At 49.5% G+C, this 12,525-nt stretch overlaps 1 protein-coding gene and 1 long non-coding RNA gene across 6 annotated transcripts in view; one reads left to right on the top strand and one right to left on the bottom strand.

The window, feature by feature from the left end:
- DAPK1 (death associated protein kinase 1) overlaps positions 1–12,525 on the top strand; it is a 177,018-nt gene that overhangs the window by 92,844 nt on the left and 71,649 nt on the right. For all 5 annotated transcript variants that reach the window (XM_040620163.1, XM_040620164.1, XM_040620162.1 and 2 more), the window contains exon 3: positions 1,725–1,946. In XM_040620163.1, coding sequence (XP_040476097.1) covers positions 1,725–1,946 — 222 coding nt within the window. The remainder of the gene's footprint in view (positions 1–1,724; positions 1,947–12,525) is intronic.
- Positions 606–1,731, bottom strand: LOC121100104. The gene is made up of 2 exons (XR_005831820.1): positions 1,597–1,731; positions 606–953 (listed from the first exon to the last, which is right to left on the bottom strand). It is a non-coding gene; the product is annotated as an uncharacterized LOC121100104 (long non-coding RNA).

The raw sequence follows: 12,525 nt of genomic DNA, 5'->3' as shown, positions 1-12,525 counted from the left end.
ATCTTTGCTTCCCACCTCCACCCTCCAAGAGACAAAAAGCCCAATTCTTTGCTCTTCAGAAAAACGGAAAATGTCGTAATAAAGTCATAACAGATCCCATGGCGCTTTAAGGTCGTGAGTTTACAGGCCGTTGATGCTAGCGTTCTGGTGTGATTTCTCTCAGCCTCGCTGCTATTCTGCTGCAGAGGGACAGAGAGCCTTAACCTGTCCTGCAAAAATTTGGCAGTGCTAAAAAAATAATCCTTTACTATGTGTTTTTTTTTTCACTGACCCCTGCTGCTAAAGTAAATGAGTAATGTATTAAAGTATCCATTCTTTCACATTGAAATGTTACTGTTCATTTGATTTTCTCTCCCCTTTTGTCTTCATGTGAGAATAAAGCTAGTTAAAAATAACTGTGATAATTCTCTATATAGCAGTTCTCCAGCATCTGCGAAGAAATATACAGATCCTGTGATGGGTGGATCCAACCTACTTTGGGCTCTGGGGAAGAAACAGGGTGCCAGCGTTGATACAGGAAAGGTTCTTTGTATTGTGTCTCACTTACTTCCAGGGTAGCTTACTTACTTTTCAAGACTTCCCCTGCTTACCTATTTATTTTATTATTTTGTGTTAGGTTCTGTTATTATATTCTTTTATACGTAGGTAGGAGGCTCTGGTTACATGCCGTGGCACAGGATATGGGGTGCTTTCCTCTGCAAGAAATTGAAAGCCCAAATCAAACTGGCTGTAGCCATAAAGGGAAGTTATTGGCTTCTGTTGCTGAAAAATCCAAAGGCAGATGGCTTTCAGGCTAGGGTTGATCCAGCCATTTCACAGTGTTACCACAAACCTGGTTTCTCTTCTTCTCCTGGCTCTGCCTCTGCAATGGTTGGCTTTAAACCAAGAGTGGACCTCCTCCTGGTCCCAAGATGCTGGAAGCAGCGCCTGGGATCACGTAGTTAAGTGTTCACCTGCAGAGAAAGAAGAGTCTCAGAAAATGTCTTTGTCTCTGCATTCTCCAAAAGGTCTTATTTTGGTCAAGTGCCTGTCCCTGGAGCCAGGAAGATACAGTACCCCGATTGGCTTAGCCTAGGGCCACACAGTGCATATCTATCAGTGGGGGTGCAGTCAGCTTCCTCAGACCTGCAGGGCCCCTAGAAAGTAGAGAAGGAGGTGAGGCTGCAGAAGCCACCAACAAATGTCAAGTGTATATGGCTAATCAATCCCCGAGGTGTGGACAAAATACATAGCTTTTTTTTTTATATTCTGGTTGTTTCAATCGATAAATATTGGTGCTAGAAATAGGTCCTTGAGAGCAGAGCTGTATATATGTTTCTATCAGTTCGCTCATCTTGATCCCCTGTTTTCCCTGGACATCCAGGAGAAAGGCTTGTCAGCAGGCCTTCCTGCTACCCCAGAGTCTGACATGGGAGGGAGGAAGGAAGCATGGAAATGGAGGCATCATTCCCCAGTCAATAAAATATTCTTCAAAACCAGAATCTGTACCGCTTGCAACATTATTCATAAAGAAACAGGTTTAATGAAACAGAAATGTAATAAGAAAGAACCCTGCTTAATTTGTTACCTTCCCACACCGTGGACTTTCGTACTCACCATCCCACGGCCCCTCCTTGCTCATGCCATGCCACATCCTTGCCACGTCCGTGCTCAAAAGCTGGGTTTTGTAGTGAGCAATAGAGAAATGTGCAAACGACCTGTAACCTCTCATCTTCTGTCTGCAGTGGGCAGTTTGCAGTGGTGAAGAAATGCCGGGAGAAGAGCACTGGTCTACAGTATGCCGCCAAGTTTATCAAGAAAAGGAGGACGAAATCCAGCCGGCGGGGCGTGAGCCGCGAGGACATCGAGCGGGAGGTCAGCATCCTGAAGGAGATCCAGCACCCCAACGTCATCACCCTGCATGAAGTTTACGAGAACAAGACAGACGTCATCCTGATCTTAGAACTGTGAGTGCTGTCCGCGTGGCTGTGGCGGGGCCGGGGAGGCACCGGCTGGGGGTCAGGGCGGTTGGGGTCAGCCCCGAGCCTCGTCAGGAATGAACTCCGCTTTGCCAAATTCGAGAACAGCCGTGTGCTGCCTGCCCCAAGACCCATCTGTGCTTATCTAGAATGATGCTAAGGAGCGGCTTCCATGAATGTAGTCCCCCCGACTTGGAAGAAGGTCCCCAAATCTTGGGGCTCCTCTTCCTTTGTCATGACGTCATCTGATTCCTGAGCCGTCTGATCAACTTTAAGCTTGTGTTCCTTTTCTCCTCTCGCTGTCCCTATGCCTTCCTCGGTTTTTCTCCTTCTCTTCTTCCTCCTTCCATCTTAACCCCCCACCTCCATTCTCAGCTGTTGGAACTGTCAACACTAATTACATGAGAGGGTAAAACTGAACCAGCATCACTCAGGGGTGATTGTAGGCCTTGTTTTTAAAGCCTTTCGCTTGTTTTCTCCGGCAGGCCCTGCCTGTCGGATGTGGTCGTGGGCAACGGACTGTAGCGTGTTGTTCTGTGATGCGTCTCTGTCCCCGGGCCCCTGGCCTGAGTGCCCCACCCCTCGCAAAGAGGCCAGCGGCCGGGGGAGGGAGGAAGCTCCCAGGGGCACCTGGCTGGGAATGCCTCTGGGCTATTGGGACGGAGGGGAGGCATCAGTACCTCGAGGGCAGGAACCACGGATGGAGCAGAAGAGGCCGAGGTGACACACCAGTCCCGGGTGGTTCTTAAGTGTCCATAGGCCCTGCTCATTTCCTGGGGCCTCCAGAATTCAGATCTGCTCTTCTGCCAGCCAAACAGCTCCCCGTGTTTGCACATCCCTTAGGGTTAGGAGGGGATTTTTGAGACCAGATGGGATGGAAGGAAGTGAAGGGGGGTTTATGGAGGGCTCAGCCTAGCCCCGGGAGCAACAGGGGATTGGGGGTGCCAGCAGCTTCTCATCTGTCACGGGGGCGGGGGTGGGTGGGTACTTTTTCTATGAGTCTGAGCAACAACTTGCTTAATTATAAATTGGGATTAATAAGAGCTACCCCCGCAGGGTCTCGAGGAAATGAGTGAGTTAAGAATCTGACAATACCTGGCATAGTGTCTGATTCGTGGACATGTGTCCTTCCTCCCTTTAAACCAGAAGGTCTCCGCCCCTGTGCCCTAGAGACTTTGGGGGCTGGGTGATTCTTTGTCCAGGGGCCATCCTGGGGGCTGTGTGGTCTTTAGCAGGGCTCTGGCTTCTACCCACTAGGTGCTGGTGACGCCCTGCCCACGGGCTGGGACAACCAAAACAGCCTCCAGACAAGGCCACGTGTCCTCTGGGGGCAAAACACCCCCCTTCTCCCCATTGAGAACCCCTGCTTTACGGAAGAGCAGGGCTTTAAGAGCACAGGGGATTAAGGGGCTTGCTGGGGTGCAGCACAGGAAAGAGACGTGTCGCAGTGTAATCCTTGCTTTATGTGACAACTCGCGAACCAGACAGAACTGAGATCAAAATCCGGGCCAATCCTTTACCGTCCATAAGCCTGCATTTCCTTTCTTATGGCTGTTATAAGAGGCCATGAATACAAAATTCGTGGGAAGAAACGTTACAGATCACAGCTGTTTTGTCTTTTCAGAGACTTACTGGGTTGTGCCCAGTGACTCAGGAATGTCGCTTATCCTCTTTATACCCCGAGCTGTATGGTGATGCCTGTGCCTTCCAGCCCTTCTGGCTCCCCCCTGCCCATGCATGTCTGGACTCCGCTGCTGATGCCTGGGCCCAGCCCATAGAAATTTCCCCTAAGGTCCATTTATTCTGTGCATCGATTGGGTGACATACAATTACTTTTTTTTAACTACTTGATTTTTACAATTTTTAAAAAATATCATATAATTAATCTGATGCTGGAGGAGGGAGGGTTCAGAACAGTCCCGTTCCCCCCAGCTCCCTGTCTCATTCCTTTATACTCACACCACCTTCCGCCCCCTGCCTCCTCGCAGCCGCTAAGCTGTTCTGTCTTAAAAATGCCCTATACTGTGGTCCATATATACGATGGACTATTACTCAGCTATCAGAGAGAACGAGTTCTCAACATTTGCTGCAACATGGACGGCACTGGAGGAGATAATGCTAAGTGAAATAAGTCAAGCAGAGAAAGACAACTATCATATGATTTCTCTCATCTATGGAACATAAGAAGTAGGAAGATCGGTAGGGGAAGAAAGGGATAAAGAAAGGGGGGTAATCAGAGGGGGAATGAAGCATGAGAGACTATGGACTATGAGAAACAAACTGAGGGCTTCAGAGGGGAGGGGGGTGGGGAAATGGGATAGACCGGTGATGGGTAGTAAGGAGGGCACGTATTGCATGGTGCACTGGGTGTGATACGCAACTGATGAATCATCGAGCCTTACATCGGAAACCAGGGATGTACTGTGAAATAATATAATAAAAAAACATTTTTAAAAATGCCCTATAAATAGAGCGGTACAATATTCAGCCTTTTGTGACTGGCTGCTTTCACTCAGCATATTACTTTTGAGATTCAGACACGCGTGTTTTGCTCCTTTTTATTGCTGAGTGGGATTCTGCTGCAGGGATGCGTGTTTGACCACTTACCCCCTGAAGGACATTTGGGTTGTTTCTAGTATTTGGTGATCATGAATAAAGCTGCTATAAACATTCACTTACAGGCTTTTGTATGATCTTAAGTTTTCATTTTTTTTTTAGGATTTTTATTTATTTGAGAGAGAGAGAGAGAGCAAGAGCAGGAGGGAGAGGGGGAGGAAGAGAGAATCTGAAACAGAGTCCCTGCTGAGCACAGAGCCCACCACGGGGCTCAATCCCACGACCCTGAGATCATGACCTGAGCCAGAACCAAGAGTCGGAGGCTGAACCAGTGAGCCACCCAGGCGCCCCAAGATTTCATTTATTTGGGATAAATTCCCATGAGTGCATAGCTTCATGGTTAATTTTAGGAGAAACTGCTGAGCAGTTTGCTGAGTGGCTGCATGGATAGAAGTCCCTCCAGCAAAGGCTGGGAGGGCCAGTGGCCCCACCAGCACTTGGAAGTGTCAGTATTCGACAGTGTCCGCTCTAGGATGTAGCGGTTCAAGGAGGTGCACAGTGGCGCACAGCCTTCATCGTGCATTGCGCGGTGACCTTGACTAAAGGTTGAGCGAGCCCACCGAGAATGGCCGTTAGATGGAAAGAACAGAAGAGGCCCGAAAAGACGTCCCTTCCCCATGGGGTCAGCTGCATCTTTCTCCTCCCTGAGTATCTGCTCTTCACAGCTTCCAGCACCCCCGTGAGCAGATTGTCCCTGTCTTCACCTACCGGGCATGTGGGCGGTTGTGATGGTGACCTTTCTGTGTCAATGGGGATGTTTGATCCAACATTATTCCGGGCTGTGTCTCTGAGGGTGTTTCTGAATGAGATTAACGTTTGAATCAGTAGACTGAGTAAAACAGATCCCCCTTCCCCAGGGTGGGTGGGCCTCATCTAATCAGTTGAGGGCCCCAGCAGCACAAAATGGAACCTTACCCATAATAAGAGGCATTTCCTCTTATCTGATGGCCTTGGAACCTAGGACATTGGTTTTTTCCTGCCTTAGGACCGCACTGGACCATTTGGGTCTCCTTGGTCTCTAGCCGGGTTCAGCCCACTCACCCTGCAGATCTGGACACTTGTCAGCTTCCATGATTATGTGAGCCAATTCCTTAGAATGAATCCCTGCTCTCTCCACGTATGTACACGTACCTCCTATTGATTCTGTTTCTCTGGAGACCCCTGACTAATGCAGTTAGGGGAAAGTATACGCTTATTTAGACAGCACAAGCCTGTCCCCTTTGTGTGTATTTACTTTGCCACGAAGAGGTATTTTAATTTTTAATAGACAATTCAAAATATTGGGTCTGCCTAGGAGAGACCTCAGTCATCTTTGTCTTGGAAGAAATTATCGTTCTAAGTTCTATTAGCTTTAAGGGAAGATTAACCATCAGTGACACATTCCATCTCCTCTTTTCTTTCTTAAGAATGTTGAGGCAGGGGGCACCTAGGTGGCTCAGTCGTTAAGCGTCTGCCTTCAGTTCAGTTCATGATCCCAAAGTCCTGAGATCGAGTCCTGCATCCGGTTCCTTGCTCGGCGGGGAGCCTACTTCTCCCTCTGCCTGCCGCTCCCCCTCCTTGGCGCTCTCTCTCTCTCTGACAAATAAATAAATAAATCTTAAAAGGAAAAAAAAAAAAGAATGCTGAGGCATAGTGGTGATTCAGGAGAGAATCAAATTTGAAGAATTTGTGAGAAAATAGCCCTATGATGGACTAGTGGCCACGTGTCTGAATCCCTGGGTTCAGTAATCTTTCAGTGGCTGTGTTTGTCCGTGGTAAGAAGAGCTTCCTTCAGGCTTTCTGATGAAACGCGTTCCCTCCTTGAGACTTGTGCCTGATGGCACTTGTATGTGTAGCTGTCACCTCCAGACTCCCGGCCCGTCCTTACAGCTGAGCTGAAGAGACCCCAAACCACCGCTCTGCTTCCTGTCTTGCCAGCTGCCTCCTGTGACCTGGGCGGGGTACGGAAATGGCATCTTTTTTGTCGTTTGTGAAGAAACGACTTGGTGTCTGTGTCAAGGGCACAGTTGTCAAATCCTAGCCGAGGATCTGCCCTTTAAGAATTTTGTAAGCCTTGAAAGTAGCTTTAAAGAATATAGTCCCCCAGCCCCCGAACTTGTTCTGCTGGGAAAGCAACGTTTTTTTGTGGCTGACCTGCTTTTTGGCTCAGCACAGCACACGCACAAAGGAGGCATGTGTGATGTCTGATCACGGTTACGTGTCTTCCGCACCCCATTGTTCCCTACAAAGCCATGCCAGTCTGGAACTCTCCTCTGGCTGTGCTGTCACTCACCTGCACATTGTCCCGTGGGCAAGCCACTACGAAACTTTGAGGTCAGTACTTGACTCATTTCTTTTTTTTTTTTTAAGATTTTATTTATTTATTTGACAGAGACAGCCAGCGAGAGAGGGAACACAGGCAGGGGGAGTGGGAGAGGAAGAAGCAGGCTCATAGCAGAAGAGCCTGATGTGGGGCTCGATCCCATAATGCCGGGATCACGCCCTGAGCCGAAGGCAGACGCTTAACCGCCGTGCCACCCAGGCGCCCCAGTACTTGACTCCTTTCTTAACTCTGTTACCTCATAGAAAGGGAAGCTAAGCTCTCAGAACTTAAAGTCAGTGCTAATCAGAGCCACCGGCTTCTAGAATTTTGTTCTAAAACTTGCTGTGTAGAAACAACCACGTATTTTAGGGTGCAGGTTGTGATGCATTTTTCTCTCTAGCTCTCCTCTCTCCAGACATGGTTCAAGCCCAACGGCCGAAGGGGCCAGAGGGGTGATGTAAGTGAGCAAGTGTGGTCTGTATGAAGCCTCAGGGTTGGGGAGGCATCGGGGAGCAGTGAGGACTGTGACTCAGCCAGAATCCCAGTGCTTCACATCGGACCAGTCGGTTGACTGCTGTCATATGGAATTTTGGATTTAGTGTTGTCAAATCTTGTAATTTTTTCCAAGAAAAGTCTGTAATCTAGGCTTTCGATGTTGGCAGTTCATGGTATTCATTAAACAGAAAAACTAAAACCTATCTGAAGGCCACAGCTGCAGAGACCTGAGACTCCAGTCTGTTCTATTATAGCAGTGAGTATTAATTGATCACTGCCGTGGGGGAAGCAATGCGTGATGAACACCGTCGGAGACAGCCCAGAAGGGCAAGACGCACACTTGGCGTGGAAAATGGTTTTGTTTTGTTTTGTTTGTGTTTAATGTATAGTGTGGTTTAACACAGTGGCTCTCACATGTCAGCAGGCATCAGGATCTCCTGGAAGGCTGTGGAAGTGAACAGTATGTGGCTGCACTTCTAGAGTTTCTGACTCAGTGGGTCTGAGGGGGACTCAAGCATTGGCATTTTAAACAAATTCCCGGCTGCTGCTGGTCTGGTGGTCACCTTCTGAGCAGCTGTTATGGTTGACTTGTGGGCCTCCCGGTAAGATGTGTTGAAATCCTAACTCCCAGTACCTCAAAATGTGACCTTATTTGGAAACAGGATCTGTGCAGACGGATTTCGTTAGGACGAGGTCATTTTGGAGTAAGGTGGGCCCCTCCTCCACTATGGCTGGAAACATTGTAAGGAGGAGGCGTGTGAGGACCGAGACACGGGGAGAAGGCCATGGGAAGAAGGGGGCCTGGCATGATGTGTCCATAAGCTACGAGGAGAGAGGCATGGCGCCGCGTCTCCCTCAGAGCCCTCAGGAGGAAACAAGACGCCTTGGTTGTGGACTTCCGGCCTCCACACCCCTGCGAGGCCATCAGTGTCTGTGGTTTTCAGCCCCTCGGTATGTGCACCTTGTTAAGGCAGCCCTGGCAAACGAACACAGAAGTGCTAGTCGAGTAGAAAACTGTACTTCCTAGACCGGGAGCCACTCACATGTGAGTCTAAAGTTCTGCCAGCAGGTCAAAACTGGAACAGAACACCTGAGCGTGGCGGCTCCGTCAGGCGACGGGGCCACCACGTGATGCGTGAATCTCACTCTCGGCTGCAGGCCTGGGCAGAAGAGGTGGCAAGGGTCTTAAGGCAGGAGCGGACATCACCGCATCCCCACCTGCTTTGGGATAGCCCTCCCCGTAGCTTTGAATCACCTATCTGAAAGTGACCGTGTAAAGATTTATAAAGTAAAAATGCTCTCAGGGCCAGGTAAGTAGTGGCGCCATGGGCTGTGACGGGGAATTCGACCCAGTGTGGGTATTTTCCAGTCTTACATTTTTCTCCGTATTTGTTCTGCTTGGAACTTAGAGCAGGTCTTGAACTCAGAGTAGCCTTTTCTCCGCAAGCTTGCATGCTCGCTTGCTCTCTCTTTTCCTGATGGGAGATTCAGTTTCATTAGTGCGCTGTGGTTGCACCCAAGTGCAGGCACGGAATGAATAATGCATTCTGTTACTAATATTTTTTTAAAAATATTTTATTTATTTATTTGACAGAGATAGAGACAGCCAGCGAGGGAGGGAACACAAGCAGGGGGAGTGGGAGAGGAAGAAGCAGGCTCATAGCGGAGGAGCCTGATGTGGGGCTCGATCCCAGAACGCCGGGATCACGCCCTGAGCCGAAGGCAGATGCTTAACCGCTGTGCCACCCAGGCGCCCCTGTTACTAATATTTTTTTAAACGTAGAAATGTAGATTATTTATTTTCTTTATTGGGTAAGAAACACGTGAAATTGACCCTCTGAACCACTTTCCACTGCGCAGTAACGTTAGTAGTTTGCACACTGTTGTGCAGATCTCTAGAACTTTTTCATCCTTCAAAAGCGAAAGTCTATGCCTTGGAAATAACAATTCCCCTTACAAGCTGACTTTTTGACTTTGGCCAGGTTAATAATTGCTGGAATTCAGTTTGCTCATTGCAAACGACCGCTGAGTTATATTCAAACATTTGTGCCATCTCAGGTCACTTTAGGCAGGATCCTTGTTAAGTTGGCTCCCTCTCTCTGTCATGGCCAAGCCGAGATGAATTTTTTTTGGTCATATGTCCGCACGGTGTATGCGGATGAACTCATGCCACACTGACCTCCACAGGTCTAGAATGACAAGAGCTCTTCAAAAAGAAAATGCAGTGATTGGAGCCATGGTCTCCTTACCTTAAAAGGGGCAAAGTTGTATGACGCAGAATGCAGTTGTACGGAAGTGTAATGCTGATAATGAGGTGTCTCTGATGCTGGGGGGCTGGCCAGCCCCCGCCCCGTCCTATCCCCCTCCGCTGCTCTTGGTTCCACTCCTCTCCGGGTCCTCACAAGACACAAAAGCACACTCAGATTTCTTCAGTGCTTTTTTTTTTTTTTTCCCTCTCTACCGCGGCTACATTTGTTCCCTCTTCTCTGAGCTCGCGCCAGCTCTTCTGACTTTTTGAACTTTGGGTTCTATTCGGAGAGGTAATTTCAAGAACTGTGCTGGATTGTGTTTTGGCACCTTTCTCCTCAGAGAGCTGCTAACAGGCAAGAGCGGAGCACCAAAGTGCATTTGGGCCGCAGCCTTACCTTTCCCAACAGAACGGGATCACATAAAATAGGTTTTTTTCCCATTCAGGCGCTCTCTTGAGAAACAAAACCCTGCACGTACGTCTCCCCCCACACTGTCTCTTCTTGCCAGGGCGGTTGAAAAGTGTTCCCTTAGTGTTTACTCAGTGGGCATTTTTGCTCATGTAAGTGGGGTATTTGGTTGCTGGAAGGTCTTAGAAAATTTGGGAAAATGGAAATTATAAAAACGTCCGGTGGCATCTGAGCTGAAAGATCTGGTTTTTTTTTTTTTTTTTAGATTTTATTTATTTATTCGACAGAGATAGAGACAGCCAGCGAGAGAGGGAACACAAGCAGGGGGAATGGGAGAGGAAGAAGCAGGCTCCTAGTGGAGGAGCCTGATGTGGGGCTCGATCCCATAACGCCGGGATCACGCCCTGAGCCGAAGGCAGACGCTTAACCGCTGTGCCACCCCAGGCGCCCCAAGATCTGTTGTTTTTATCACATATTCGTTCGCTGAGCATCTGGCTTGGTGTGCTCTGTGCCGTATACGTGAGTTAATCAGTATTTGCAATCTTTGCGTACCTCCAAGAAAGACCTGTAGTGGCTGTGGTCTGGTGAATGGGTAGCACCGCCTCCTGCCAGCCTTATGGACGTCTGCAGCTCTGCCGACAGGTCCCTGGACCCCTCCCCAGGGACCACAGACTACTTTATGACACTCCGGGGTAATCCACATCCCTGGGAACTGTCCACCCTTCCTCTTGGGAGCCACGGAATGAAATCTTATTATTCTTCCTGTCTCGGTCGCCCACTCCGCTAACCAGCACTTTGAGAGGATGGAACAGGGGACATTCTGTGGGATTGTGGCTTAACTGGCCCCTCAGACGTTCTCATCGCCTCTCTCATCCCATTCCCGCTTCCTGCTGGTCTGGTTTCTTCTCTGTGTGGCTTGGGCCATCCCAGGGACGGGTCACAGGCTCCCTGTGCTGCTTGGCTTCCTCTCTGCATCCAGAGCCCAGGTTCCTCCCAGGCCAAGGGCTGCCATTTTGGTGCTCCAGGCTCAGCCCAAACCTTCCACCTGGCTTTCCTCCATGCTAGTTGTGTGGCACCCACATCTAGACACACTGCGCTCAGAATTCTGGGATGGTAGTCGGGTTCAGCTTGGAGACAGGAGCCTGGGGGATCTCATCCCCAAAAGGGAGAGCATCCCGACTGCAGGACCTGGGTGGCAGTCCCTTCTTAGGCCAGTGTCTGGGGCAGGTCAGTAGCAACCACTCCCGATCATCCTTGCACCTCTTAGAGCCTCCTTTCTGCCTCATGTCATTGCAAAATGTTGCTTAAAAACAAAGGGAAATACTTCTAAAACAACCTGGTATTTGCTTTTTCCTGCTAACTTACATTTTTAAGTAACTGAATGTTACCTGACCGTCTGATGTTTAGCGACTCCTTTTCTTTCCATGGTTGGAACTTGTTTTTAATGCAGTCAGAGTCCTGTACTGAAGACGAGGGACCGCAGGGCTCTGGTGGCATGGCAATCGGTATTTGCACGTGCCATCCTCAAATGCCAGTTTCCTCTCCAGGCTGTGAACCAACGCGGTTCCCACGTGTGGCCACAGGGTGACCCGAATACTGCTGTGTGGACCAAGTTAGACGTGAGACATGGGCTCCCGGATCTGGACTTCCCTTGGTGACAAAAGTGTCCGTGGGTTTTTTCCCCCAATATTTGGATGGGGAAGTTCAAGTAGCGTTGATCGTTTTGGAAACGTAGGGTAGGATGTTCACTTCTTCTAAGGTCCTTCCAGTTTGGTGTGGATCTTCGCCAACCGTCTGGAGAAAGAGGATGTAGGTGAAGGACGAGAGAGGCTTTTCTTGGAGAAGAGAGGGAAGCTGCACTTCACTTGACTCATTGGGTTAGCTGCGGTGGGACCCCTGCCTGGCGTTACCTCATTTCATCCTTGGGTGCAGCCCCAGATTATCGTCACCACCCTGCAGATTCGGGAAACTGGGTCCGTTCTGTCCAGATGCAGGCGTGGGGGATTCTCATTCTCAGACAGTAGCTTTTTGGGGAGGAAATATTTTTTGTCTGAGTCCTAAAATTCTGCCAGGCCCCTGTAGGACTTAGTCTACAAGGCCCATTGCCCAACTTTTAAATGCCGTCATCTTTGGAGGCTGTGGGGGAGGTGAAGGACATAAAGAAGATCCCCTGGGAGCACGAGGGCTCTCCAAGCCTGCCCCACTCACTGTCCTCCTCATCTAGGGCCCGGCCAGTCACCCTGACCGTTACCCCTGGGCAGTGATTCTCAATTTTCAGTGGATCTAAGAGCTATATTTGCTCCTCCTCAATTTCCAAGCAGTGACGTTCTAGCTTTTGGACGCTAACCTGGACTCGGTGGACCTTTCTGTTTCTCCAGGGCTGCTTCTCCGGCAGCCATGTTGTTCTTGCCCCTCATTTCATAGCCTTTCCGCGACGCTGGGAGAGGGCAGAACATGGTCTAGTGTAGCTGGGTGGGGGGGCGGTGATGGAAGTCTG

The sequence above is a fragment of the Ursus maritimus genome, unplaced genomic scaffold (genome assembly GCF_017311325.1).
Source record: "Ursus maritimus isolate PB19 unplaced genomic scaffold, ASM1731132v1 scaffold_34, whole genome shotgun sequence".
In the NCBI taxonomy this organism is placed as follows: Eukaryota; Metazoa; Chordata; class Mammalia; order Carnivora; family Ursidae; genus Ursus; species Ursus maritimus.
This window is presented reverse-complemented; position numbering and strand designations above follow the sequence as displayed.